This window comes from Pollachius pollachius, assembly GCF_949987615.1.
Source record: "Pollachius pollachius genome assembly, chromosome: 6".
In the NCBI taxonomy this organism is placed as follows: Eukaryota; Metazoa; Chordata; class Actinopteri; order Gadiformes; family Gadidae; genus Pollachius; species Pollachius pollachius.
This window is the reverse complement of record NC_136939.1, coordinates 20654211-20677913: the sequence shown is the minus strand read 5'-3', so window position 1 is coordinate 20677913 and position 23703 is coordinate 20654211. Positions and strand designations below refer to the sequence as shown.

The 23703-nt window shown below is 46.3% G+C and overlaps 3 protein-coding genes across 3 annotated transcripts in view; 2 read left to right on the top strand and 1 right to left on the bottom strand.

Moving 5' to 3' along the window:
- The window catches only part of nyap1 (neuronal tyrosine phosphorylated phosphoinositide-3-kinase adaptor 1), a gene marked incomplete at both ends in the record, with an annotated part of 15308 nt that extends 12483 nt beyond the window's left edge, over nucleotides 1–2825 (top strand). The window contains 2 exons of the mRNA XM_079737642.1: nucleotides 532–638; nucleotides 2403–2825. Of these exons, the coding sequence (XP_079593768.1) occupies nucleotides 532–638; nucleotides 2403–2825 (530 nt within the window). The remainder of the gene's footprint in view (nucleotides 1–531; nucleotides 639–2402) is intronic.
- Nucleotides 2826–6653: 3828 nt separating this feature from the next.
- On the top strand, nucleotides 6654–13178 carry atp1b2b (ATPase Na+/K+ transporting subunit beta 2b). Its single transcript, XM_079738910.1, has 8 exons — nucleotides 6654–6912; nucleotides 10761–10889; nucleotides 11284–11391; nucleotides 11600–11805; nucleotides 12123–12182; nucleotides 12425–12451; nucleotides 12687–12782; nucleotides 12991–13178. Exons 1-8 carry the CDS (start codon nucleotides 6822–6824, stop codon nucleotides 13153–13155), a joined length of 882 nt encoding a protein of 293 aa, XP_079595036.1. The 5' UTR covers nucleotides 6654–6821; the 3' UTR covers nucleotides 13156–13178.
- A 6030-nt stretch (nucleotides 13179–19208) lies between these two features.
- Nucleotides 19209–23659, bottom strand: gltpd2b (glycolipid transfer protein domain containing 2b). The gene is made up of 4 exons (XM_079738586.1): nucleotides 23474–23659; nucleotides 21161–21219; nucleotides 20803–20981; nucleotides 19209–20383 (listed from the first exon to the last, which is right to left on the bottom strand). The coding sequence occupies exons 1-4, from the start codon at nucleotides 23574–23576 to the stop codon at nucleotides 19780–19782; spliced, it is 945 nt and encodes a 314-aa protein (XP_079594712.1). The 5' UTR covers nucleotides 23577–23659; the 3' UTR covers nucleotides 19209–19779.
- Between the last annotated feature and the right edge of the window lie 44 nt (nucleotides 23660–23703).

The window sequence follows — 23703 nt, the reverse complement described above, 5'->3', positions numbered from 1 at the left end:
TTCCTTCCTGTTCGGTTAACTCTCTCTCTGTCTCTGTTGTTCCTTCCTGTTCGGTTAACTCTCTCTCTGTCTCTGTTGTTCCTTCCTGTTCGGTTAACCCTCTCTCTGTCTCTGTTGTTCCTTCCTGTTCGGTTAACTCTCTCTCTGTCTCTGTTGTTCCTTCCTGTTCGGTTAACTCTCTCTCTCTCTCTGTTGTTCCTTCCTGTTCGGTTAACTCTCTCTCTGTCTCTGTTGTTCCTTCCTGTTCGGTTAACTCTCTCTCTGTCTCTGTTGTTCCTTCCTGTTCGGTTAACTCTCTCTCTGTCTCTGTTGTTCCTTCCTGTTCGGTTAACTCTCTCTCTGTCTCTGTTGTTCCTTCCTGTTCGGTTTACTCTCTCTCTGTCTCTGTTGTTCCTTCCTGTTCGGTTAACTCTCTCTCTGTCTCTGTTGTTCCTTCCTGTTCGGTTAACTCTCTCTCTGTCTCTGTTGTTCCTTCCTGTTCGGTTAACTCTCTCTCTGTCTCTGTTGTTCCTTCCTGTTCGGTTAACCCAGAAGTGGGGCGCCTGGGTCGTTCCTCGTCGTCCGCGGGAGTGAGACAGTCCATGGGGGGGGATGTCCAGCGACAGAGCAGCCTGCCGGCGCGGGAAGCCCTGAATCAGGTGAGCCACACCTAGCCTCTGCACCCAGCAGTCTTACCATCTTGTGGCATAACGGGTCGGGGAGGGAGACAGAGAGCCTGGGACGGAGAACACGAGCTGCAAGGGCGGGGTTACACCAGGTACCCTGTTTCGGTACAAAGGCATTCTGCGGAAGATCAACTCATTTGTGCGAGTCAAATGACCGAACGTTCGCTACACATGCCCCATGGATGTGCCCCGATCTAAACATTACTGGGGTTGTTTTATCAAATTAAAACCAGCCAAGTCATTCAAAAATCGACACATTCCAATGCGTTGAAATAGTTTAATTGAAGAGCAAACGTCTTCAATCTATATCCATCCTCAACGTCTTCGGTCCGCTCGCAAAGAGTCCAGGGCCTTGGAACTTTCCAGGTGCGTAGATGACCTCCCCCTTGTGAAGGGCGACAAATTGCGTCGCAGAGTCCATCTCGATGCGTGATCAGCTAAGCGCTACTGCGCCCGCGGCGGGGCACACACCAACACAAACACGTCCTCAACTCAACCGGGACGCACACTCACTCCAAACTGCTTTGGGGAACCCAGCTCAGCCCTCCCCCCAGGGGACGCGCCCTGCGTACGGCAGGAGAGGGGCGGTCTGACGCCGCGGCCTGACGCCGGTCGGCGCTGCGTGGTCTGAATACCTTGCAGTCCTAGTTACCGACGGTTGCGCATTGTATCTATATGAAGAATATTTATGTTGACGCTGTATTTTGTGTTTACGAGCCAAAAAAAGCGCACGCGAACACAACTGGTGCCGTAGCATAGCGATGCCGTAGCGTAGCGTAGCGGCGCCATGGCGATGCCTCAGCGTAGCGGTGCCATGGCGATGCCGTAGCGTAGCGGTGCCATAGCGATGCTGTAGCGTGTCGCTGTGTATCTCTGCTCTTGTTTCCGGTGTTACTTATGTCTCAAATATTCATATTCCCGCTCTGGCTGGAGACGGCGCTCCTGTGCTGGGCTATTTTTAGCTGCTAGATATGTCTAGTGAGCAGAATAGGGTTGTTGTTGCCAGCCATTGAAGAGTGAGAGGAGAAAAGATGTAAGGGGTGACGTAGGCAGAGAGAGAGAGAGAGAGAGAGAGAGAGTAGGGGTCGGGGGAGAGAAAGAGAAGGGTGGGGTGGGGGGAGAGAGAGTGACAGTGAGTGTGTTTTTCAGGAGTGTATTCTGTGTTTGGGGTGTTTTGGGGCTGTGTTTGAAGAGAACTCTGTGTGTGTGTGTTTGCGAGCGTGTTTATACACTCTGTGTTTGGGGTGTTTAGGGGGGGTGTTTAAGGAGTATATACTCTGTGTTTGGGGTGTTGTGGGAGCCGGGGAGCTGCAGTCCAATTCTTAATGAGATGCTTGGCTGCATTACAAATGCTGACGCAGTCCGGGCGCGCTGCTGCAGAGAGGCTGCGCGTGCACCGCAGCTGAACCGAGCCACCCCGGACAGCAGGGGAAAAAAGGAGAGGGAAGAAAAAAAAAACAAAGTGCAGGAGATGATGCAGCACTGCGGCCCGGTGGCGGTGCTCAGCCACTGCACCTCCCGCCAGCGCAGCGCTTAGTGCCGGGCTACGGGGTGGGTTCAGCGAGGTCTTCAGCGCTGATGCAGCAATGCAGTGTTCATGCAGACTCCTTCGGAAGGCGGCCACCGAGGAAAAAAAAGCATTCACACGCACGATTTCTGTAAATGCCTAAGTCTTTATCTAGCCTGACGCCCCCCCCCACCCTCTCCTCCCCCTCCCGCCCGTCTCGACCTCCCCAGGTGCACGGTCTGCCCCAGCCCCGGGCCCCCGGCAGCCCCGCCCCATCGCGGCAGCAGCAGCAGTTTCAGCTCCACCAGCAGCAGCTGCAGCTGCAGCAGCAGCTCCAGCAGCTGCAGCAGCAGCACCACCTCCAGCTGCAGTTCCAGCATCTGGCCCAGCTGGCGCAGGGGCAGCCTCCGTCCGGCGGGGGCGGGCCGGGGTCGTCGGCGCAGACGCAGCGCGACGGCAAGCTGCTGGAGGTGATCGAACGCAAGCGCTGCCTGTGCAAGGAGATCAAGGCCCACCGCCGGCCGGACAAGAGCTTGTGCAAGCAGGACAGCATGCCCATCCTGCCCAGCTGGAGACGGACACCTGAGCCCCGCAAGGTGGGCACGCCCCCCTGCCAGAGGCCCCAGGCCGTGGTGTGGGACACAGCCATCTGAGGGCTATGGGACGCAGCGGGGGGGAGGGAGGACCTTTGAGGTTGGGGAGGCGGTGGCGACAGTGCCACCGCCTCCACAGAGGAGGAGGACACGGGGCGGGGGGGGGGGGGGGGCGAGGAAAGAGGACCTTTTCTCTTGCACTTGTGTCGATGCTGGCGAGGCGTAGGGTGCAACCTTAAGATAAAAAAAAAAAGCAACAGTGGCTTTGAAAGGTGTCAGGTAAAACGCCAGAGATTAAGGTCAAGTTTCTTATAGAAAAGACGTGAGGGAATTAAAATTAACAATCAGATTAAATCAAATTTCTTAGCCACTCGGTTTGTATTTGCTGTGTCCGGTCTTGGTGTGTTCTATTTGCCAATGTTTTCAATATTTATCACCACATAACGAGTAGGAGGTATATAGTGGCCTATCGACTAGTTGCCTGAAGTTCTCTCAACATTGATGTTGCCAAATATTGCTCCTGACTGCGCCCGGTACGAAGGAGCCGTGGGTTCCTCTCCCGCGCTGGTACCAGCGGTGGGAACACTGACGGACAGACAACAATACATTGTGCACTTAACATTTGTATGACACCTGTAAACAAAACCCCACAAAAACAAAAAACAAATGCACAATACCATCGGAAAAGGTTGAATTCCTCTGTAGGATATCGCAGTGTGTCGTGGAGTCGTGATTGCATATACACGGTGTGTGGTAGATTGTCATCGTGGATGCAGGTTATCGTGGAGGAGGAGTAAAAAGCATATTTGTAATGTAAATACAATTACTTTCTCAACATCTCTGCAATTTTATAGCAATATGCTCCCTCTGTGGGGGCGATATAATTATAACTGAGATCCACTAGCCTAACATATCTTGAGACTTGAACGAGTCATATTTACTGTGTGAGTCTCTGCATGTCACACACACATACAGTAAGGGTGGGGGTGGAGTAATGGGGCAGGGGGGGGGAAGAGAGAAAAAAAATGTGTGTACAGTTGATCATGTCTGAGTTTTACATCCATGAGCTTTTGAGTATGATCATGATATGATGTGGTTGTGTCAAAGAACAAATGTAATCCCTGAGGGTATCATGGAAAAAAGAATGAATACAAAAAAATAGGAAAAGTTGGCCGCTGACAGACGGCACATACAGTGCAGCACGTCCGGCCCAACCGAGAAACGTTTGGTTACTACGACGCTCAACCACTGTTGCACATTCGTGATTGTTCCACCGACCTGTAAAGAGAAAACTAACGGCGACGACAACGAGCACTGACCATCCATCCACACAGACTGTAGAGCACGGTGCCACTGGTAGGACTGTGAACATGTGTCACCTCAAACAGAATGCTGGAGCAATCTGCACAATAAACACGGTACGCGGCGTGGGGTCGTCGCGCCACAACTGTAATGTACTGTAAATAGAGATGTACAGCTGTATTGAAAATGTAGCAAGTATCTAATTATTTCCATTTTCATACTTGTAACGAGTACATATTATGTAGCATATACTGTATAGACTTTTTGTTTTCTAAAAGATGATGATAATTATACGTACGATTTTATCTGCTGCTGCTGCTGCCAGTCCATGCATATAGTTATAATAAATAGCGCGAGAGAGAGAGCGCCCATTGAATGAGGCGAGCGAGTCCAACGGTGTAATAATCAAATTTATGCAAGACTCCCTTTAAGCAGTAAAAAGGTTATCTCTTGACTTTTTCTACATTCATTTTTTTATTTTTGTGTACAGATTTCAGAATGCCCATCGTCTCCACCTTTTTGAATACTTTGCTGCTACCTTGAACTAGTATTGTTCACTGGATTTCATGCCGTTACCACCCAGTAACAATGTTTGTATTGTGGTTATCCTTCAAATGTTTTCTTTTTCTTTGTTTAGTTCAATCTTGAAACGCCAAGTTTAAGTTTTGAACTTATAGAGTGGAGTACTTTGTACAAGTATGTGCACTTATTAAGGGACCTGAATGTTTCTTGGATGTCATTATTTGGATATCAGTTAGCACCAAAATGTACAGTTACACCCAGTGAAGAAAATACGTATCTAAATGTTTGGGGGTGAATTTAATTGAACTGCTCTGCCTTTTTTTTTTTATACAGCTGTTGATGAAAATGTGTGCATTTCCAAGCAAGAAATGTGCAAGGTGAAGAAAGTGGTCCAGTGCAATGCATGCAGAGTTTCCTTACAAAGAGAATATTCCAATGATCATTATCCAATGGGCCTATTTTTTATTTCTGATACCAAGTACTCACCTTGTGTTCCCCCCCCGTCAAATGATCAATATTGAAGTCTAGACATAATTCCCATAATAGTTTACAAAAGCTGTTGGTTTTGTGTGTCTACTAAAACAGTGGCCATATATGAGTGCCATATAATATATTGATATGGTAAGATACGGTGTACCTTGGAAATCACTGTAGTGCTATATTTGCATTGATATTGTCATTAAATAAATTTTATATAATGAACTTTATATAATTAACATATACAACAAATTCTTACACGTAGTGATGTTTTCCTTTTGACTGATGGTTGACGCAATACGTAGTCACTCACAAGTAGATATTTATGCATTTGGTTATCTATTTGGTAACAGTTATCTAAGTATGTTATCCATCTAAGTAGGTTATCTATCTATTAAAATACCGCCCCCCCCCCCCAGACCTGAGGACATTGTGTGCCCGTTGAAACAGCAGCAGCATAAACACGTGTTGCAATCCCCTGGTGCGCCAGCGGGGGGCGCTGCTTCGCCGTTGTACCGCGATACCCATCGGTCCATTACCATGGGAACAGCGGTCTATCACTCAAAACCAGACTGCACTCCCACGTAGAGCTGGACAAAACCACTATTGCAATCTATAACACTCAGATAGGTATTGGGTTACGGTTGAACAGAACGACTCTCTGTATTCCTGAGTTCTCTCGAAGCTGTAGCCTACAAAGTCTGACAGGACAATTTGCATCCACCTGTCCTACATGTGCCTATTAGTGCAACCATGCACCAGTTGTAGCGCTACCTCCCCACCAAACACGTCGATAGGCCTGTGAACGAACTTAGTAGGCTAACGCAAGCAAATTACCAATAATAAGCCTACTAACCAACTTCAAATGTAAGATAAAGAAACAAAAATAATTGTACAGGCTGTTATAAATAGCCATATCGATAGGCCTGTGAACGAACTTGGAAACCAATGCAAACTGCCAATAATAACAGTAGGCCTACTACTACCAACTACCAACTTCAAATGTAGAATGAGGAAACAAAAATGCAAACAAAAAGAACAAATGGATGCTAAAAAACTACTTAAAACAAATGTAAGATTTGTAATTGTGCAGGCTGTTATAAATAGCGCAGCGTAAGACGTTAAGGCGGAGGCACAAGACAGCGGTGAGGCCGGCGGTGGTGACTCGCCAGCGCTGCCGCCCCTCCGCTCCCTCCGCCTGTGAGGGGAGAGCGTGCATTGCAGTGGATTGGTCGCTGCAAAATTTGGTTGGCTACTCACCTCTCGTGCGCAGAGAGGACGAGAGAGCAGCTTTGCGGAGAGGTGGGCGGGGTCCGGTGATGTGGAGGAGGAGGAGTGGGTAAGCGCTCGGGAGGGAGGGAGGGGTTGGGTTGAGGATCTGATCGAGGAGAGAGAGACGCATTGAGTCCTTTACCGCAGTATCACTACATTTCTGCACCACTCATCAAAACTCTGCGGCATGCAGACAAGAGCAGGGGGGAGGGCAGATACTAGATATATCCTGAGTGTAGTAGTATCACCACCTCTCACCATTTGCATCCATTTTATGTTTTTAGATAGGCTATTGTAGAAGAAGCTGAAGCAGAATTTGATTTTGTTGAACTTCCATACGCATTCATTTGTAACTCCAGATTCCTTTTGCGTTTCTGTTGTCCAACATTTGAAACGCTCTCTGTTATCTAGCTGGTCGTTATTTTTATTACAAGAACACAGCTTTCCTCGTTGAGAATATAAACCAGAACCCCATCAGACAAGATGGCAAAGGATGCAGAGAAGGGCACATGGAAGGAGTTTATGTGGAACCCGCGGACCCGGGAGTTGCTGGGCAGGACTGCGAGTAGCTGGGGTAAGTCTTCTCAGCCATACCGGTAACTATACAGCAATGCAGCAAACATGTTGCCCGGCACCCCTTTTCTCCCACTAACTAATGGAAACCCCCTAAAAACACTTCAAACGTTATGGGGTAGGTATGCATCCATGCATTCAAGAAATGCATGGATGTTTGTCGTTTACAAATGATCGCCACAGCGCCTATGTGGGTTTTTGATTGGTCGGTGTGTCTTAAAATGCAAATGCGGCATCACTTTTGTGCAAGAGGCCTGACGTTCTCTTGTCTGGATGTTTTTTTTTTTATTAATTAAATTATTTCACCCGGGTTTCGGCGCAATGCGCCTAAGGGTGGGAGCTTTGTGCTGTTACATTATAAATTAGCGCCCTTATTTTGAGATTACAAAGAAAAAACACTATTTTATGGAACAGAAATAATCCTTATTTCCTTAGAGCCATTGATTTGAATCGTTGAACTGAGACCCATGTCCTAATGCACTGCCTCAAATTTGATTAATTTAAATGTTTACCTGTAGGACCGTCATGTGTCTGAATGAGTTGACACATTTTGAGGTTTAGTTCTTGTGAAAATGCTCGGTCTTTTGCCTTTCCTATGGTGTGATGGTGTGCATATTGCACTGTTCGAATGACATTGGAGCATTACCGGGGAAAACGAGAGCCAAACGGTCGTTGCATCACCCCTTCAGCCCAAACCCCACCCATCCCAAGTGAGTAAATCAGTGAGGGATCTAATCCTAATCTAATGACTTCATTGGCTGTCAATCAGGTACAGTATCAAGCCTGGATGCCAGATTCAGCACAAGCAAAAGTCTGGTCCGTTTCCGTGGTCCTCTCCTCTAGAGCAGGGCCACTCACACCAGAGCACTTCCATTTTGTGTTATTGACAGTCAGATGCTTAGAACGGGATATTTGGATTTCATAAATCGCTCTTTGAGAGATGATGAATTATGAATGAACACTATCCTACTGTACTCCACCCGCAGCAGATGGGGCAGTGACTGTGCCTACCTTAGTAAGAATCTTCCCACAATGCACCACCTAATCCAGCTCAATGCATCCCAGGTGCTTCGAGGACTAGTGGCCTCTTTAAGCCGTCTTCTAAGGCTTGTTAATTAGGCTATTTTGGTCCTAAGCCACCACATGTAGCTCTGCTATACATGGTTTCCTCGGACTTATAGCCTGAAGTGGGTACGCTGTTACTTGGCGTCCACTTGCCAAATAGCTTCACTCTCCATGTCCGTGGCTAATTGCTGCCTTTGCATTATGAATTATGCAGTGTACTGTATGAGCTAGAGTGTGATCAAGGGTTATTCGGATATGGAAACATTTGCTGTATGGAAATTATTATTATATTATTATTATGGGGACACTGCATTAATAGCCCCGCAGTGGTCGTCCATTTTGCAACGTCAGTTGCAATAGCAATACCTAAAGGCAATTATTAACACACTGTATGTGTTCTACAAGTAGTAGATCAACGCAACTCATGCATTTTTAAATCAGAACCGATTCTTTATTACAGTTATGCAAACCCATCATGAGGTACTGCTGACCAGGACTAGTGGTTAGCCCTCTTCTGGCTTTCATTCTCCTCTCTCTCCTCACACTGCTCCTCTACAGAGTTCAAACCCCCCTTTGATCAGCCTGTGTTCTACAAAGTAAATTGGAACCCCGTCATGCTAATTAATTGTGAAAGGGAACAGACACCTTCCGCCATTGTACTGAACTGAGGAACAGGCCTGGCTCTGGCCCTGCCTCTGGCCCTGGTCCAGTCTCTGGCTCGTTTGTTCCTCCACTTCACCCATTGAAGGGAGGGTGTAACAGAGACGCTTCCACGTCCGTCAGCAGTCCGACCCCGGGCGGACAGACACCCATCTCTCTCAGGAGGGGAAGCCATCCCCCCCCCCCATTCTCGCTACACCCTTCCCTCCCTCCCTCCACCCATCGCCCTGGACGGTGCCTTGCCAAGGTGGCGCTTGTAGGGCACCACCCCTTGGATGATTCAAAGTGTTATTTCTGCTCAAAGGTTTGAGCTGCTTCCACCGCAGGGTGGGGGCCCATGGGCGTGGATGGGGAGGAGGGTGCGGTGAAACAGCTCGCTAGACAATGCAGCAGCTGTAGTAGACGTTTGGAGCGCCAGTGCCGTTTCAAGACATCCACCGTCAAAAGGCAGTGCTCTCTATACTAATAAGACGCATTACAGTAGTCAAAGCCAACAGGTTTTATGGGTCAAATGCACAGCATAACCCAGGGTCATTCCGAAACCGGAAATTCCTTGTGTCATGTCAAGCAACTAATTCACAGAGGAAAGACTTTTTTTCTGACGCACACACGCGCACACTTTCTAGTACGCACACAATGGTTCACACTCTGTCGTCGAGTGTTTCTGTTGTGTAATGGAATCCAGCAGAGGGCCTTCCCTTGACATTGGTGTAATGGATTCCCGTAAACCCGGGCTAAGCTGGGAGGCCTTGCCGGTGCCCTGGAGGCCCGCTGGTGGTGTCAGGTGTGGGGAGGGCGTGAGCTCCACGCGGGAGGTCGCCCGACATAGCCCCCAGCCCCCTGGGACACCGCACTGCACCCTGGCACTGCCGTCGGACGGTGAACGCGGAGGGTGTTGGCTAGCCACTGCAGCTCTCTGCCGTTTCATATTCAGGCGAGAGATAAAACAGGACGGAGCTTGTATGCCTTTCTTAATTGGTATTATGTGATCTACATTCATAGAACTAATCTCAAAGTGAGCGGTGGATGTTTTTTGCAGACCATCCTGACCTCCATAATTAAACAGGAAGAGGAAGTCTGTTACTTGGATCACGGCAACAGTTGTACGCCTGCCAGTAATCCTGTGACCCCCCTGGCCTAATCTCCAGGCGGTCCTGCTGCTCCTGCCCCTTCTCTGGCTCCGTCTGTTGCCCTCTTTACCACGGCTTGGCCCCGCCGCCATTGTTGCTGAAACCTGATCATGAAATCGGACTGCCAGCTATCCAATGCTGGCATAGGTCAACCGTGATGGCTGGCTAGATGGGCATTGTCCTCGCTTCTCCCCAGTTTAGTATTGGTATAAAGATGCAAAACAAAGTGTAGGTGAACCAGAGGGACGTGATGAAATGGTGAAAGGCTTAGCTCGCGTGCTCACGGTTCATGAGGGAGACGAACTGGCGCCTGGCCACCCTGTTGGATCGGGGGAGAGGCGGCCAAAGCACTCAGACCATAAATCCAAACCCCGCTTCCGTTACTTTATTTCCAAATGGCTTTTCTTCTGGCTTGGTCCCATAATTAAAGTACTATTTCCCCATTGCATTAATCTAATATTGATTTGAAAGGATTTCCCCATTTTGAAATTCCAAAGTGATGTCTTTTATGTGTAGTTCAAATATTATTTCAGACATTCTTTTAGAATAATTACATCACAACGTATTATTTACATCATGAGTAATGTCTTTTAACACATGTTAATGTATTAAATGGAATTGTATAATTGTATAATGAAATAATGGGGAAGTTTGCGAACAATGATCAAAAACCATACAAATATATACATATATTTGTATTTGTGTCATATATATATATATAGATATATACTGCAACTTTCTAGCTTGTAATAGCAATCAAATTCAGCATAACCTGAATAGGAAATATAAGATAAACAACTATTTTGTTTATCATATCTCAGATAAATGCTCTCATTTCCGGCTCAATATATTTGTTTCTCAACAATCGACAGTAGACCTTGCAGGACACTATGATCTCCCTATCTCAGTTAAGCTCCTTATTCTTGAAACTTTGCTTGCTTTACCCTTCAAGTTTAACGGACATCCCTGTGTCTCCTGTTCTTCCGCCTCGCAGGTCTCATCCTCCTCTTCTACCTTGTGTTCTACATCTTCCTGGCCGGTATGTTTGCGCTCACCATGTACGTGATGCTGCAGACCTTGGACGACCACAAACCCACCTGGCAGGATCGACTCGCCACACCAGGTAGACCCGTCTCTCCACTCGTCAGGTGGACCCGTCTCCACTCGTCTGACCAACGACTTACCGATGAGATTCTCCACTCTCCTTGACTGTTTATTAAGAGTGACCCAGGATGGTTTAGTGTTGGTGTAGTTGGAGTGTTTGATTCCAGGTTGAAAGGTTCTGGGTTCGATCCCGACTGTCTACCTGCAGGCAGCCTTGAGCTAAGGTGCCCTATTCCTTACCTGCTGGTCAATGACTGCAGTGAATGTGTACACAATGAACACAGATACAGATGCATGTCTAATAGGAAAGAAGATGATGCCGTTTTTCTGGCAACCTACCACCACCACCACCACCTCCTCCAACTCCTCCTCTGCTCTCTGTTCAATGTCTGCGTTTGGTTTTTTATCCCCAGGCATGATGATCCGGCCAAAAGGGCTGGAGGCTTTGGAGATCATCTACAACACCCAGAAGACAGAGAGCTGGGACCTGTACGCACAGGCCCTCGACAAGTTCCTTGGACGTGAGTCTGGCTTACGTCTCATTGGTCAAATGTACAGTATAACACATTATGGACGTCATTCTCGACACTGAAATTCTTGCGGCACTGCAGGGTTCGGGACTATATAATATACAATATATTTATCAAATAAAATAGACATCAATGAATTAACCAAAATAGAAACAAAATATCTAAAGCTAACAAAATGGCCCCTGGTGTTCCTGTGCAGCCTACAACAACTCCATCCAGACCCAGAAGAACGACGTGTGCGACCCGGACAAGTACAACTTCCAGAACGACATGGATGAGGTGAAGAACAACCCAAAGCGCTCCTGTCAGTTCAATCGCACCCTGCTGGAAGACTGTTCTGGAATCAACGACCGTTACTATGGATACCAGGAAGGAGCGCCATGCATCATTATCAAGCTCAATCGGGTAAGAGGGAAAGGAGTGGGAAAAGAAAAAAAAAAGAAAGAAAGAGAGGGTGGGGGGGCGAGGCTTAGGAAGAGGATGCTGTTGCTAGGAGACGTGGAGTAACCCTCATACCGAACCAATTGCATGTGGTTCATGTGTAAAAAAAAAAAGAAGAAAAAAAAGGGTCAGGCTAAAAATAAAAGGATGTCAACGACATGAGATTAATCAGTGCAGTCTTGTGTTTTGAAGTCCATGGATTCATGGAGCTCTGATCAGTTAATTAGAGCATCATTATCCAGGGGTCGGCCTAATGCCTCCTGGTGACTCCTCCTCTGCAGGTGATCGGGCTCCTTCCAGGGAAGGACGGCATGGCGCCATCCGTCAAATGTGGAGCTAAGGTAAACCTTTTGAAAATGAATACTTACGTAAAATAGGCTCTAGGATTCATAAGCCCCGTGCATTTAACCCCGCCACCGTGATCATTCATCCCTGTCAACACCGTGTTCCTCCTCAGTGTCTGTCGAGATGTATTCATTTCAAGATTTTATTTTCATGCGACTGTTTTTTACATGCGTCATAACCTCGCCACTGTATGTGTCCGCCTCTTCTCTCTTCTTCTGTGGTGTTGTTAATGTATCAGCGGTACAAAATTGGGAAAGATGAATGGGTAAGAGGGATAAAAACGTACTTGTTCTAGCTGTGATGCAATACTAGTACGTGTCTTAGCCTTAGAAGAGTATTTCTGGTAGGTATACTACTCTCACTCACTCACCCCTCACTCACTCATTCTCACACCTTCATATATTATCTTTAGAATATTTATCTGTATGATATAATAATAACCTTTCTTTTCGGTCATCAATCGTCACATTTTGAGTAACTTTCGGTTGTGGGCACAACAGAGAGAAGACAATGATAAGATCGGAGAGGTGCAGTACTTCCCCCCCAACGGCACTTTCAACCTCATGTACTACCCTTACTACGGCAAGAAAGCTCAGGTGAGACCACCTTATTCCACCACATATGCCTCTTCTTCTATTTTAATTTTACAATTCAAATGATAGAAAATGTATTTTGTCAAATCGAGATCATTTATCTCAAGGCGTTATCCTTGAGCTAGTTGTAATTTCTGTAACAAAACCAATACTGCCTTGAATGTGAGGAGGTGGATTTGCTCAACTTACTGCTGTTCTTGCGCTGTTCCAGGTGAACTACTCTCAGCCACTGGTGGCCATCAAGTTCCTCAACATCACCACCAACGAAGACGTTAACATTGAGTGCAAGATCATCTCAAACAACATCCCTGTAGGGAGTGAAAGAGACAAGTTCGCTGGAAGGGTGTCCTTCAAGTTGAGGATCGACACTGTCTAGGTCCACCGTTTCCTCTCTCTCTTTATCCCTCTCTCGCTCTTACCTCTCTATCCTTCGCTCTCTCTTTTTCCTGAGAATGCCCCTCTAATTCCACCCTCCTCTGCAACAACATGCACGTACTGAAACACATCACGGTATTTCCACCCTCGGTTTGGTAGAAACCAGTTTACAACCCTCTTCTTCCCCCAATATTACTCACTTTCCCCCCCATACACACAAAAAACCAACACACACACACACACACACACACACACACACACACACACACACACACACACCTACACCTACCTACCGACCGACCGACCTGGGGTTGTGGTGGGAATGGGTGACACCCCAGCTATAAAGGGGGTCCTGTCATTTCTTTCTGTCTTTGAGCTTTGGGACCATTTCTTTTTCTTTCTGTAAATCAGTTTGAGGTGACATATTTATACTGCATGAAAATTATAGGGGATACAGAGGACGGGAAGGGAAACAAGTGTGTTTGTGGGTGTGCGCGTGTGTAACTTTTCTGAGCGTCCTCATAACGAGGACGACCACTATCACCACTAAGACCTCCACCACCATGCTACTTTGGCTCCCTTCTCCGTCACCTCCGTATAAAGTATCCCTCTATATATGAGTGCACACACAACAATACAGCGTGTCTATTTATATGATATCATAATCTTCTATCGGTACGTCTGTTTTTTGTTTGCACTCAAAAGGAACGAAAAAACCAAAACCAACCAAAAAAAAAAAAAGACCACAAAACGACCCAACAGAAACCGTCGCGATGAGGTATCGTCTGAACGGGTGGATGCAGAGACGAAGCGATTTTGCATGCGTGTATCGTCATTTGGGTTCTCTTGAAGGCACAACCGAATCACACCCATCCCTCTCCCTCCCCCTCCCGATGCCACCCGCCTCCCTGCTGAGCGTGCACTGACCGCTGCCCACCAGGAGCCCCCCCCCCCCCCATCCCCCTCCACTGCCTTAACGCAGTGTATCTGGAGAAAACACACTCACCATACCGACCGACCGACTCGCAGCCACACAGCCAATGCGCGCTTGAATAATGAATAAGCACTTCCGACAGCCAGAGCTAGGTCTCCAAACCTTTAAAAACAAACCTGTGTGTGTGTGTGTGTGTGTGTGTGTGTGTGTGTTTGGCCGCATGTATTTGCGCATTAAGTGTGTCGCCATGTGTTTCTTTCCATTCCCGGAGACCCATTTCACATTGTAGGCCGGGATGTTGCATGCGATGTGCAATACTCGAATAATCAACTAAGATTTACCATGACTACATCATCACAGTCAATGGGTATAGAAGTAAGGTATCTTTTGTTATGTGTTTAATTTTTGGCTTGAGAATAGCTTTATAAAATACGTGAGGCATGTGGTTTAGTTTGCTGGCAATCACTGCAACACCAACCAATTATAAATGAATCAAAGTCATAGGGGCATGACATTTAAACCACCAGAAATGTTTAAATAACTCTTAAACTTTATTCGTGTTTGTAACCGAACAACGAACCGGAACCGCTTGAATCACTTCAGCGATGCCTCCTAAAACTTGTATTCATTTAGTGCCTAAAGCCAGAAAGCCATGCTTGCTAGTTTATAACTTATCTTTAAGAGACACTACCGTATTTGAACCGCTCGGTTCCTTCTCTGATTGCAGGCTCACATCAAAATAACTGTATTTTATTTATAGAAGAAAGAGCTTACCTCTTGGATACTGAGGGTTAATTTGTGTTATCATATGTAGTGCTAGGTTTGGTTTGTTTTTCCAAGTATTGCATTATTTCACATCTGTACATATCAGAAATGGATGGCATGTGTTTTTTTTTTATTGATTTGCACTGCAAAAGTTTTCTTTGCGTTGTGAGGAGGCGTTGCAAAATAATCATTGTACAGTTGTGTGAGGGAGGGACAGCAAGGTGTGTCTGTTTGCTTGACGTTTGTCATATCTTCCAGAGTGATTGCCCAGCATATCATATTTATGGATATGCATTTCCCTCAAAAGTCACACTAGTGTTTAAATTCGCAGGGCAGTGTTTCAAAGTGTTGCATAGATAGCTAGCTAGCTTAATCAAAATTTGACCATAAATGAAACTGACAGAAGAATCATCATGTTTGGTTGATTCAATTAAATTCGGTTGGTGGTAGGCTACTGGCTGTCGCTATACTGCTCCATGACTCAAGAGTTGCCGGAGAGCAACCAATATCGACGTCTTGATCATTGTCCAGGCATTGCATGACGAGCAGAGCATCTGTTGACCTTGGTTGGGGACGCTTAGCGTTCTGGGCTAATGTCGGACCAGGCGCTTTAGCTTGGGCACGGCTGTGACCTTGTGCCGGTGCTACCGTGATCCGACCGTGTCACGGTAACTGGCCGTAGGAACACACACATCTGTTCACCCTTGGCTCGATTTCCATTTTTTCCAGACTCAGTAGGAGTTTTTTGTCATTATGCTCTTGTGTGAATGGCAACCCAATGATCAAGAGTTGATGCGTTGGAGGAGAACACAGCAACCGGAAACAACTAAATGGTTGCGTTTGTCTAAAAACTTTCCATGAAGTTAATTTGATGTGTAAAATGTTTAGTTTTTTTTCTCTTGGTAGATTTGTTACAACCCGTCCACCCCCTTTCATTTGGCTTTCCTACAACATTTACCTAATTTCGCGGTAATCTCTTAATCTGGTCAGCTAATCCAGAACAGGCACACTGAGGTCCTTTATCCCTGTCTTTGCCGCTTCTCCTTGTTTCAAGGCCCCATGTTCCAGCCCTGTCCTTTTTCCTCAATGTTTTTAATTCGATTAAAATTGCTATGTATAATTTACTACAGATTAACAGTTTTCAGTGAGCCATTGAAAATATTCTAAATCAAACACATTTTATTTATTTAATTGGACATTCTCTTTTCAATCATGCAAAGATTGTCCAAAACCACCCATTGCCATCGACCAAAGACACTAGCGACGTGACCGTACAATATCCAGTTACTGTTGAATTGATCCATTAAAAATCCTTTTATGCATTGATACATTAAAAACAGATCCTTTCCAAGGTCTCCGGGTTCATGGCTAGGTTACAGTTGGATGCTAGTGATTCCTTTACCACCAGGCCTCCTCTAATGTAATGTGACGCACAAAAGGAACAGGTTTCACTAAAAGACAACAGTGCCTCCTGGTGGACAGATTGCATTGTTCCCAGTGTCACAGAATGTTATCTCCTGTTATCTCCGTTTATCCGTACATATTTTCGACGATATTTTGGAGATGTCCTCAAAAAGCAATATATTTATTTCTTGTGTGGCTGTATAATGTATTTATTAAAAAGGCTGTTACAAATTTAGCATAACTTGAAACATAAAACGCAAGAAAGAGAAAGTCAAGAGCTCTGAATATTGCATTGACATATAAATCATGTTTGCCAATGCGCATTTCAAGATAACATTTCAAAAAATATCGTTTTATTTAAAAATATATATTTTTATTGCTATTTTGTTGTAAAGAGATGGGAATGTATACGATTGGTCTGTATTATTACATGGGGGTATGTTATTACCTATTCAGAATGTTTAATTCAACAAAGTAAAGAGTTAATACCTGCTATTTGAAAGTCAAAGAGTATTTTGTAAATCCACCGCCCCCTCCCCCCCTCCCCCTTATCATTTCAATTCTCAATTTCACTTTGTATAATTTGCAAACTTTACATAGGCTTTGACTATTTGCAGTGAAAGGTCAGTGCATACTCCTACGGGTAGACATGGCACCGGTGTTTCTCTGGTTTTATCGAACCAGGAGAATACATTTAACCCTTCTGGTTTCTCGGAAACAACAAAATGTTTACATTTCTAAACACAGTACAAAACTATGAAAATCATTTTGAGAACAGCACATACAGTAACCACTATAAAGGTGCAGATAATTACAGAGTTGTTTTGTTTTAAACGAATAAACCCTAAATTGTTCCCCGACCCGCCTTCGCCCTTCTTAAGAACTGAATCCAGACCTTCATTTGCCCCTTTGGATGTGGTGCAAAGATCTTAAGTGAACAACAAAGATTACATTTAAAGGGATTGGTTTGGCTGATTTGACCCAAGCCTCCAGTAATTATATTCTCTTTGTGTCTTTATTTTGCTGTTACTGTATGTATATTTTTGCTTATGTTTACTGAAAAAAGATAGAGAAAACAATAAATGTCATTTAAGGGAACTCATCAACAAGTGTGATTATTTACCTGTGACCCTTTTCTTAATATATTGAAATTTAGCGTGCGCAAAAACGCGTCCAACATACAAGGCCGTCTATGCTTGACAGCAAGCTCTTGGATTTCTGCCACATATGTGCACATTCCAATCAATGTATTTAAAATGCCTACTTTGAATCATGTGGGAGGACGCCACGTTCAGTGGAAGTGCTGCGTAGTAAACTGATGTCATCCACCCACCTACATGTTATCATCTGACACAGATCAGGGCTGCCAGGGTTAGAGTCCAATCTATCTCTTGATTGCAGCTTATCTCGGACAGCACAAATGACAATCCAATCTACAGAGTGGTTGGAATAACTAAGGTTTGAACGTGGTTTCCTCCATGTAAATCACTTTCACTATAGCCGTCTAATGGCTCGCTGACTGGACTAGGGCCTAACTGTAGGCCTCCTCCTGCCTTCATAACCTTCACCTTGCTCTTCTGTACCCCATGGTTGTGGCCTTTGGCCTGTCTCTAGCTCTGTCTCTAGCTCTACCCCTAGCTCTGTCTCTATCTCTGTCTCTATCTCTGTCTCTAGCTCTGTCTCTAGCTCTACCCCTAGCTCTGTCTCTATCTCTGTCTCTATCTCTGTCTCTAGCTCTGTCTCTACCTCTGTCTCTACCTCTGTCTCTACCTCTACCCCTAGCTCTGTCTCTAACTCCATCCCTCTGTCTCTTAACTCTACCCCTAGCTCTGTCTCTGTCTCTATCTCTTACTCTCTCTAGCTCTGTCTCTAGCTCTATCTTTAGCACTGTCCCTAAAACCATTGCTCCGTCTCTAGCGCTATCCCTAGCTGTGTCTCTAGCCCTATCCCTTGTCTCGCCAAATGCTGTGTCCCTAGCTCTGTCCCTGACCCCATTGCTCTGTCCCTGCCCAGCACTCTGTCTCTAGCTCTGTCTCTAGCTCTGTCCCTGACCAGCGCTCTTTCTCTTGCTCTATCCCTCACCGCAGTGCTCTCTCTAGCTCTAGCTCTGTCTCTATCAATATCTATCTCTGCCCCTGACCAGGGCTCTATCTATAGCTCTGTCCCTGACCGGTGCTCTGTCTCTGTCCCTGACCAGTGCTCTGTCTCTGTCCCTGACCAGTGCTCTGTCTCTGTCCCTGACCAGTGCTCTGTCTGTCTCTGTCCCTGACCAGTGCTCTGTCTCTGTCTCTGTCCCTGACCAGTGCTCTGTCTCTGTCCCTGACCAGTGCTCTGTCTCTATCTCTGTCCCTGACCAGTGCTCTATCTCTATCTCTGTCCCTGACCAGTGCTCTATCTCTGTCCCTGACCAGCAGCCTTCAGAGTGCCTTGGAAAGCTGGGGCAGGGAAGGAGTCCTGGAGGAGAGAAGATAATCTAGCATTAGAGGTATTTGTGGGTTGAAAATAGTCTGAAAGCACGGCCGACGGCAGCGGGACACGCCATGCTCGCCCGGTTGAACTCGACGCAGGCCTTCCCTGGCACACGGCCACCTGACAAGGTTGTCCCAAAAGGACTGATCTGCATTGGCGGTTGTCTCATGTCGTTTATTTTGATGAGAGCAGGTTGATCGTTAAATCTGATTTGATTTTAATATTTCTTATGGACAAATGTTTGTTGACTAAAAATAGGGTTATGTTTCCATTGCAGAGTTGGTCTTGCCCAGAAACGAGGGAGATATTAATCGCATGTCATAGATCTGATTATCTCTACAACGTTGCGTAAGTAAAGATTGTGTGTTGGGAAAGCTGATTATAACTGCTGAAGGATAAAGGCTATCACGTGAGATGCAGGCTAGCAGTTCAGAGACAATCAATGAGGCCAAACTTTACATTTATGATTGTGATTTGTTTTATCTGACAGATCATTTTTTTTATTCAAACATCATAAAAATCTTTTCACAATGTAAAATCTATTATAGAAATATTCTAAGATGGTAACATTCTTCATTTTCACCGAAAAATAAAATTAAATCAGTCTTTTATAAAATATATTTCAATAAATCCATATGTTCCTATTTATAGATAATTTAAGGTAGAAATGCTTAGGTATACACCAACTTGGAGTCCTTTCAATGATTAATTCATATAAATAAATTATAGTTGTCTTTCAGCAAACTTTCTTTTCAATATATAAAATATTAAGACAGTGTGTCCACCTCACATAAGGAGGTCATGTCAAGCGCAGAGGAATGTTACAACTGAAACGTAAACACGTCTAGAGTATTAGTTGATTGTCCCCGCTACAGTTTGGTTGGGAAGAAAACAAGTCCTCTAGATTTGGCACCTGGGGTGGTAAACCCTGTATTTGGCAGAAGGTCCTCAAAAGAAGTAGTCAGCACGCGGTAGAACCTGGCGCGGGGGGGTGGCCTACCACGGAAGCTGCGGTTAGTCCCTTGCTCTCTCTGCTGCCTGGCCCCGGGGGCACTAGGGCAGGTCCAGCATCAGGTTGTCCCCCAGGATCCCCTGAGTCCTGTCGTACACCTGCGTGATGGCCGCCACGACGCGGAGCAGCAGTCTGCTCAGCTCCTCCTGGTTCTGGACGCAAACCAGCCGGTAGAAGAAGCCGCGCTCCGGCAGCGCGATGAAGGCCAGCTCGGCGGCGCGCCGGACGAACCAGGTGTGGTGGTGCGCCAGCGTGCTCTGGTAGGCCTCGCGGCACAGCTCCGACGGGCTCCGCAGGCGGCCGCTGGTGCCGCTGGCCGGCGTCTCGGCCAGCTTCTCCAGGAAGAGCCGGAGCCAGTCCAGGGCACGGTGCAGGCGGAGCAGGGTGCGGCACCCCGAGTCACTGGTCTGCTGGAAGTCCACCAGGCCGCTCAGCAGCTCCGCCTGGATCATGGAGCGCACCGAGCGGTAGGCGCTGCGGTCGTCCGCCCCCGAGGTGCTGGCGAAGCGGGCTGGCAGTTTGTCCGGACGGAGCTCGGCCTCCGGACCCTCCTCTGCCGCCAGAGCCAGCTGGCGGATCAGGGTGGTCTTGGTCTCGATCTCGTTGGATATTAACCCGACCATAGGGCCCAGAGCCTCCATGAACCTACGGCACAGAAGCAACCGGGTCAGACACTCCACAACCTCCTCAAACCTACAACACAGAACCAACCAACAGGTGAGACCCTTACCTTCCTGTTCAAGGTTTAAATCCAGTGAGAAAACCAAGTGAGAGATAAATGGTTCTCTAGGTTTTCTAATTCTAATCCAATTTCAGAAGCAGAATTGACACTTTATTAATCCCTGTGCGGAAAGGATTTCTCTGCATTTGAGCCATCCTAGCCTGCTAGGAGCAGTGGGCTTCCCGCCGCTCACACAGTGTAATGCCCGGGGTCCAGCGCCTAGCTTTGGTGCCTTGCCTTTGTTACAGGCAGTGCTGGCCCTGCTCTCTGGCCGTGTCCTCTTAACACGCCTTAACACGCCTTAACACATTTTCATGCTGTGCTTTTGTATGCGTGTTCCCACCTGACTAGCTCATCCCAGCTGGAGAGATACGGCTGCAGCATGATGTCCGAGCGCGAGGCCGAGGCATCCTGCAGGTGAGAGAGCAGGGCGGACACCTGGAAGGTCTGGCCGGGACACCCCTCCTGCCGCAGGGGGCTCTCTGCCTCCCCAGCCCCACTTCTGTTGGTCAGCTGGTTGAGCTGGAAACAAGAGGCAGAGAGAGGGGAGATACAGAGAAAGGAGAGTTAGAAAGAGAGCATTAGCAAGTGAGGGGGAGGCCGAGAGACACCGGAGTCAAACCAACAGCTTTGAGTCAGGAAAGAAACACCAGAAAAATCTGCTCTTCAATGAAGGCAGCATACTTTGAGAAGTCTCTTACACTGTTAACCTGGTTGTAACTCTTCAAGCAGGAGTCCCAGTGGTAGTCCAGGCCTCCCTCTGTAGGAAACGAGTCAACAAGGGAAGCGGGGGGTCAGAAGAGATAGCAGGAATCCAATGTGTTTCCAAAAGAAGCAGATGTAATTATAGTATATCCCCTAAATGTTTGCAGTGCAGGGTGCTACAATCTGTGGACTTGCGAGCACAGTCTTCCAGCATTGACAATGTATTATTATATATAGATCTCTTTTAATACCGATTTTAAAATGAAAAGTGTATCCAAATAATACAATATTGCAGTTACTACTTTATCTGTTGAATTATAAAGAGGAAATCTAAATACACCCATATGGTTATAAGAATAATAAATTGATTCAGACATAAAATACATGATTATGTGTTGCATAAACAAGTTAAACATTAACAAAAAAAAGCAACCACCCTATAAAGGTAAAGCTATTTTCCAATAATCATACCGCAAACACAAACCTCTCACCTCTTTATCTTTGAGATTGTGTGGACAAAGCAACGCAGCCAAGATGTTAAACGGCAGGCTGTCAAACAGCAAAGACTCTGGAGCGTGTGAACTACAGACCTCTGACTCATTGTTATTTATTTTCCTGGGTTTGCTGTGGAAATTAATACTTTAGAATTTGGTACATTAACCAAATGAGCTGTGGGCCCTCAACCGATATGGAAACGGTCGCTATTGTCAAAGAAGTTTAGAATGAAACAAGAGTCATCTGTTTGTATAGATGGATTGGATTGGAAGAAACACACACACAAATTGCATCCACAAGTGCAGTAGGCTTGATGGCATCAACTATAACCTTTCAAACCATGTGCCAGATAATCCTGTATTGTTTTAAGATATCTTGAGGGCGTGAAACGAAGTATACACAAATAACCAGATTTTTGAGGACAGAACCTGCATTTTAGTTCCGGTCGTTCTCGGCAGCGAGCACAGATCCTTCTAAATTCTGAAGGAGATGACTAGATACAGGCGGACTTTAGCATCATATCTACAATCGATTGGTTACGTTTGTTCTCAGTCTTGTTGCCATCAACTGCCTGCTGACATTGCATGCCCTTGTCAGTCTGAATCTTGTCACTGCTATCTGTAACCCTGTTAGTATCTAGTTCTGAAAGGTTATACAGAAATCATTACTGGCCGTAAGACCTGCCTGCAGCTTTGTTCTCATTCTTTGAAGTGTGTTGGTCTTCTGTTCTGCTGTTCATTGCAGTCACAAATGCTCAATGATTTGATCCATTGGTCTACATGAACAGTATGATTTGTTGTACCGCGTGGATGAGGTCATATGTTGTACCATGTGAATGTTTTTGTTTCATTGTACCTGTAGGGATTATGAGATTTAATGAGGCGATGGAGCTGTTATTTGTTAAATACCTGTAGCTATTCAGCAATTTAGGTGCTAAACCTGAGTTTCCAGACTAGGGCCTGCCTTCATACCATACCCATGACTCAAACCATCACAGTTTCTGTTGAAGTCTCTGAGATTGCAGTGATAATCAATCCCTTTGACAGTAGCTTCATTAAATATGATTCATAAGGGTATCCACAATGGATTCCATTCCTTTCAGTTATCAGTGCATTTGAAATAATCTCCTCATTCTTCATGAATGACTAAATGTTTATTGGACATTTAACTCTTCAAATCACACATCAGTATGCAAAGGTCCTCTCCAAATCTGGTATGATTTAAACCTGTCATTGTCCAAATAACACCGGGATTCCGGCTCAATCCCAGCTCAGTGTGAAGACGCACACTGCTCTTTAAGGGCAATTATTTCACCACAATGCTCCTCACACAATGCACAAATTAAATGATAGCATCAGGGTCTAAAATGTGAATTCCTCTGCCACTGAATGATAGACATTGTCAGTAAAAAAAAAAAAACACCTCACAAACAGCACAGTGATGCTGGCTATCATGGATCTGTGAGCCGCTCAGCCCACCACGCGCTAAACCACACTAGTTCCTGGAGCCGAACATGTGACACATTCCCAACCTACACTCTATACATTCCAGGCAGAGAAGCCTTGAGCAGATGCACAGAGCTGACACACTCAATCACTCACTCCCTCGCACACACGGACTTGAACACGGACACGGACACACAAAACACAAGGATGCACTAAACAAACGAGACCCCCCCCCCCCCACACACACACACACACAGGAACACGTGCCGGTTACCCCTGTATTGGGGTTATAGGGGTGGGGGGGCTGGGGGCTGTGTGTGGGGGGGTGATGGGGGTGGGGGTGGGGGTGGTGGTCGGGGGAGTACTCACGTAGCCACAAGCAGCCGAGGAACAGCAGCAGAATGACGATCGCGGCGGCAGCCTTGCTCTTCACACCCATGTCCTCGCTCTCCTCTCCCGGCCGCGGCTGCATTCAGTCCCCCTCCGATCCCTTCTTCTCTCTCTCTCCGTCTCCTTATCTGGCTCTGTTCTGTGTGTGTGTGTGTGTCTCTCTCCCTCTCCCTCCCTCTCTCTCTCTCTCTGGTTTCACATCAGATTTC

Excerpts from the sequence above, each read along its gene's own strand:
- atp1b2b (XM_079738910.1), top strand. The coding sequence starts at position 6,822 with ATGGCAAAGGATGCAGAGAAGGGCACATGGAAGGAGTTTATGTGGAAC. Across the intron at positions 12,183-12,424 it reads CCGTCAAATGTGGAGCTAAG|CGGTACAAAATTGGGAAAGA; the intron begins GTAAACCTTTTG and ends TTAATGTATCAG. Across the intron at positions 12,452-12,686 it reads AAATTGGGAAAGATGAATGG|AGAGAAGACAATGATAAGAT; the intron begins GTAAGAGGGATA and ends TGGGCACAACAG.
- gltpd2b (XM_079738586.1), bottom strand. The coding sequence starts at position 23,576 with ATGCAGCCGCGGCCGGGAGAGGAGAGCGAGGACATGGGTGTGAAGAGC. Across the intron at positions 21,220-23,473 it reads CCTCGGCTGCTTGTGGCTAC|AGGGAGGCCTGGACTACCAC; the intron begins GTGAGTACTCCC and ends CGTTTCCTACAG. Across the intron at positions 20,384-20,802 it reads AGCTGGGATGAGCTAGTCAG|GTTCATGGAGGCTCTGGGCC; the intron begins GTGGGAACACGC and ends TCTGTGCCGTAG.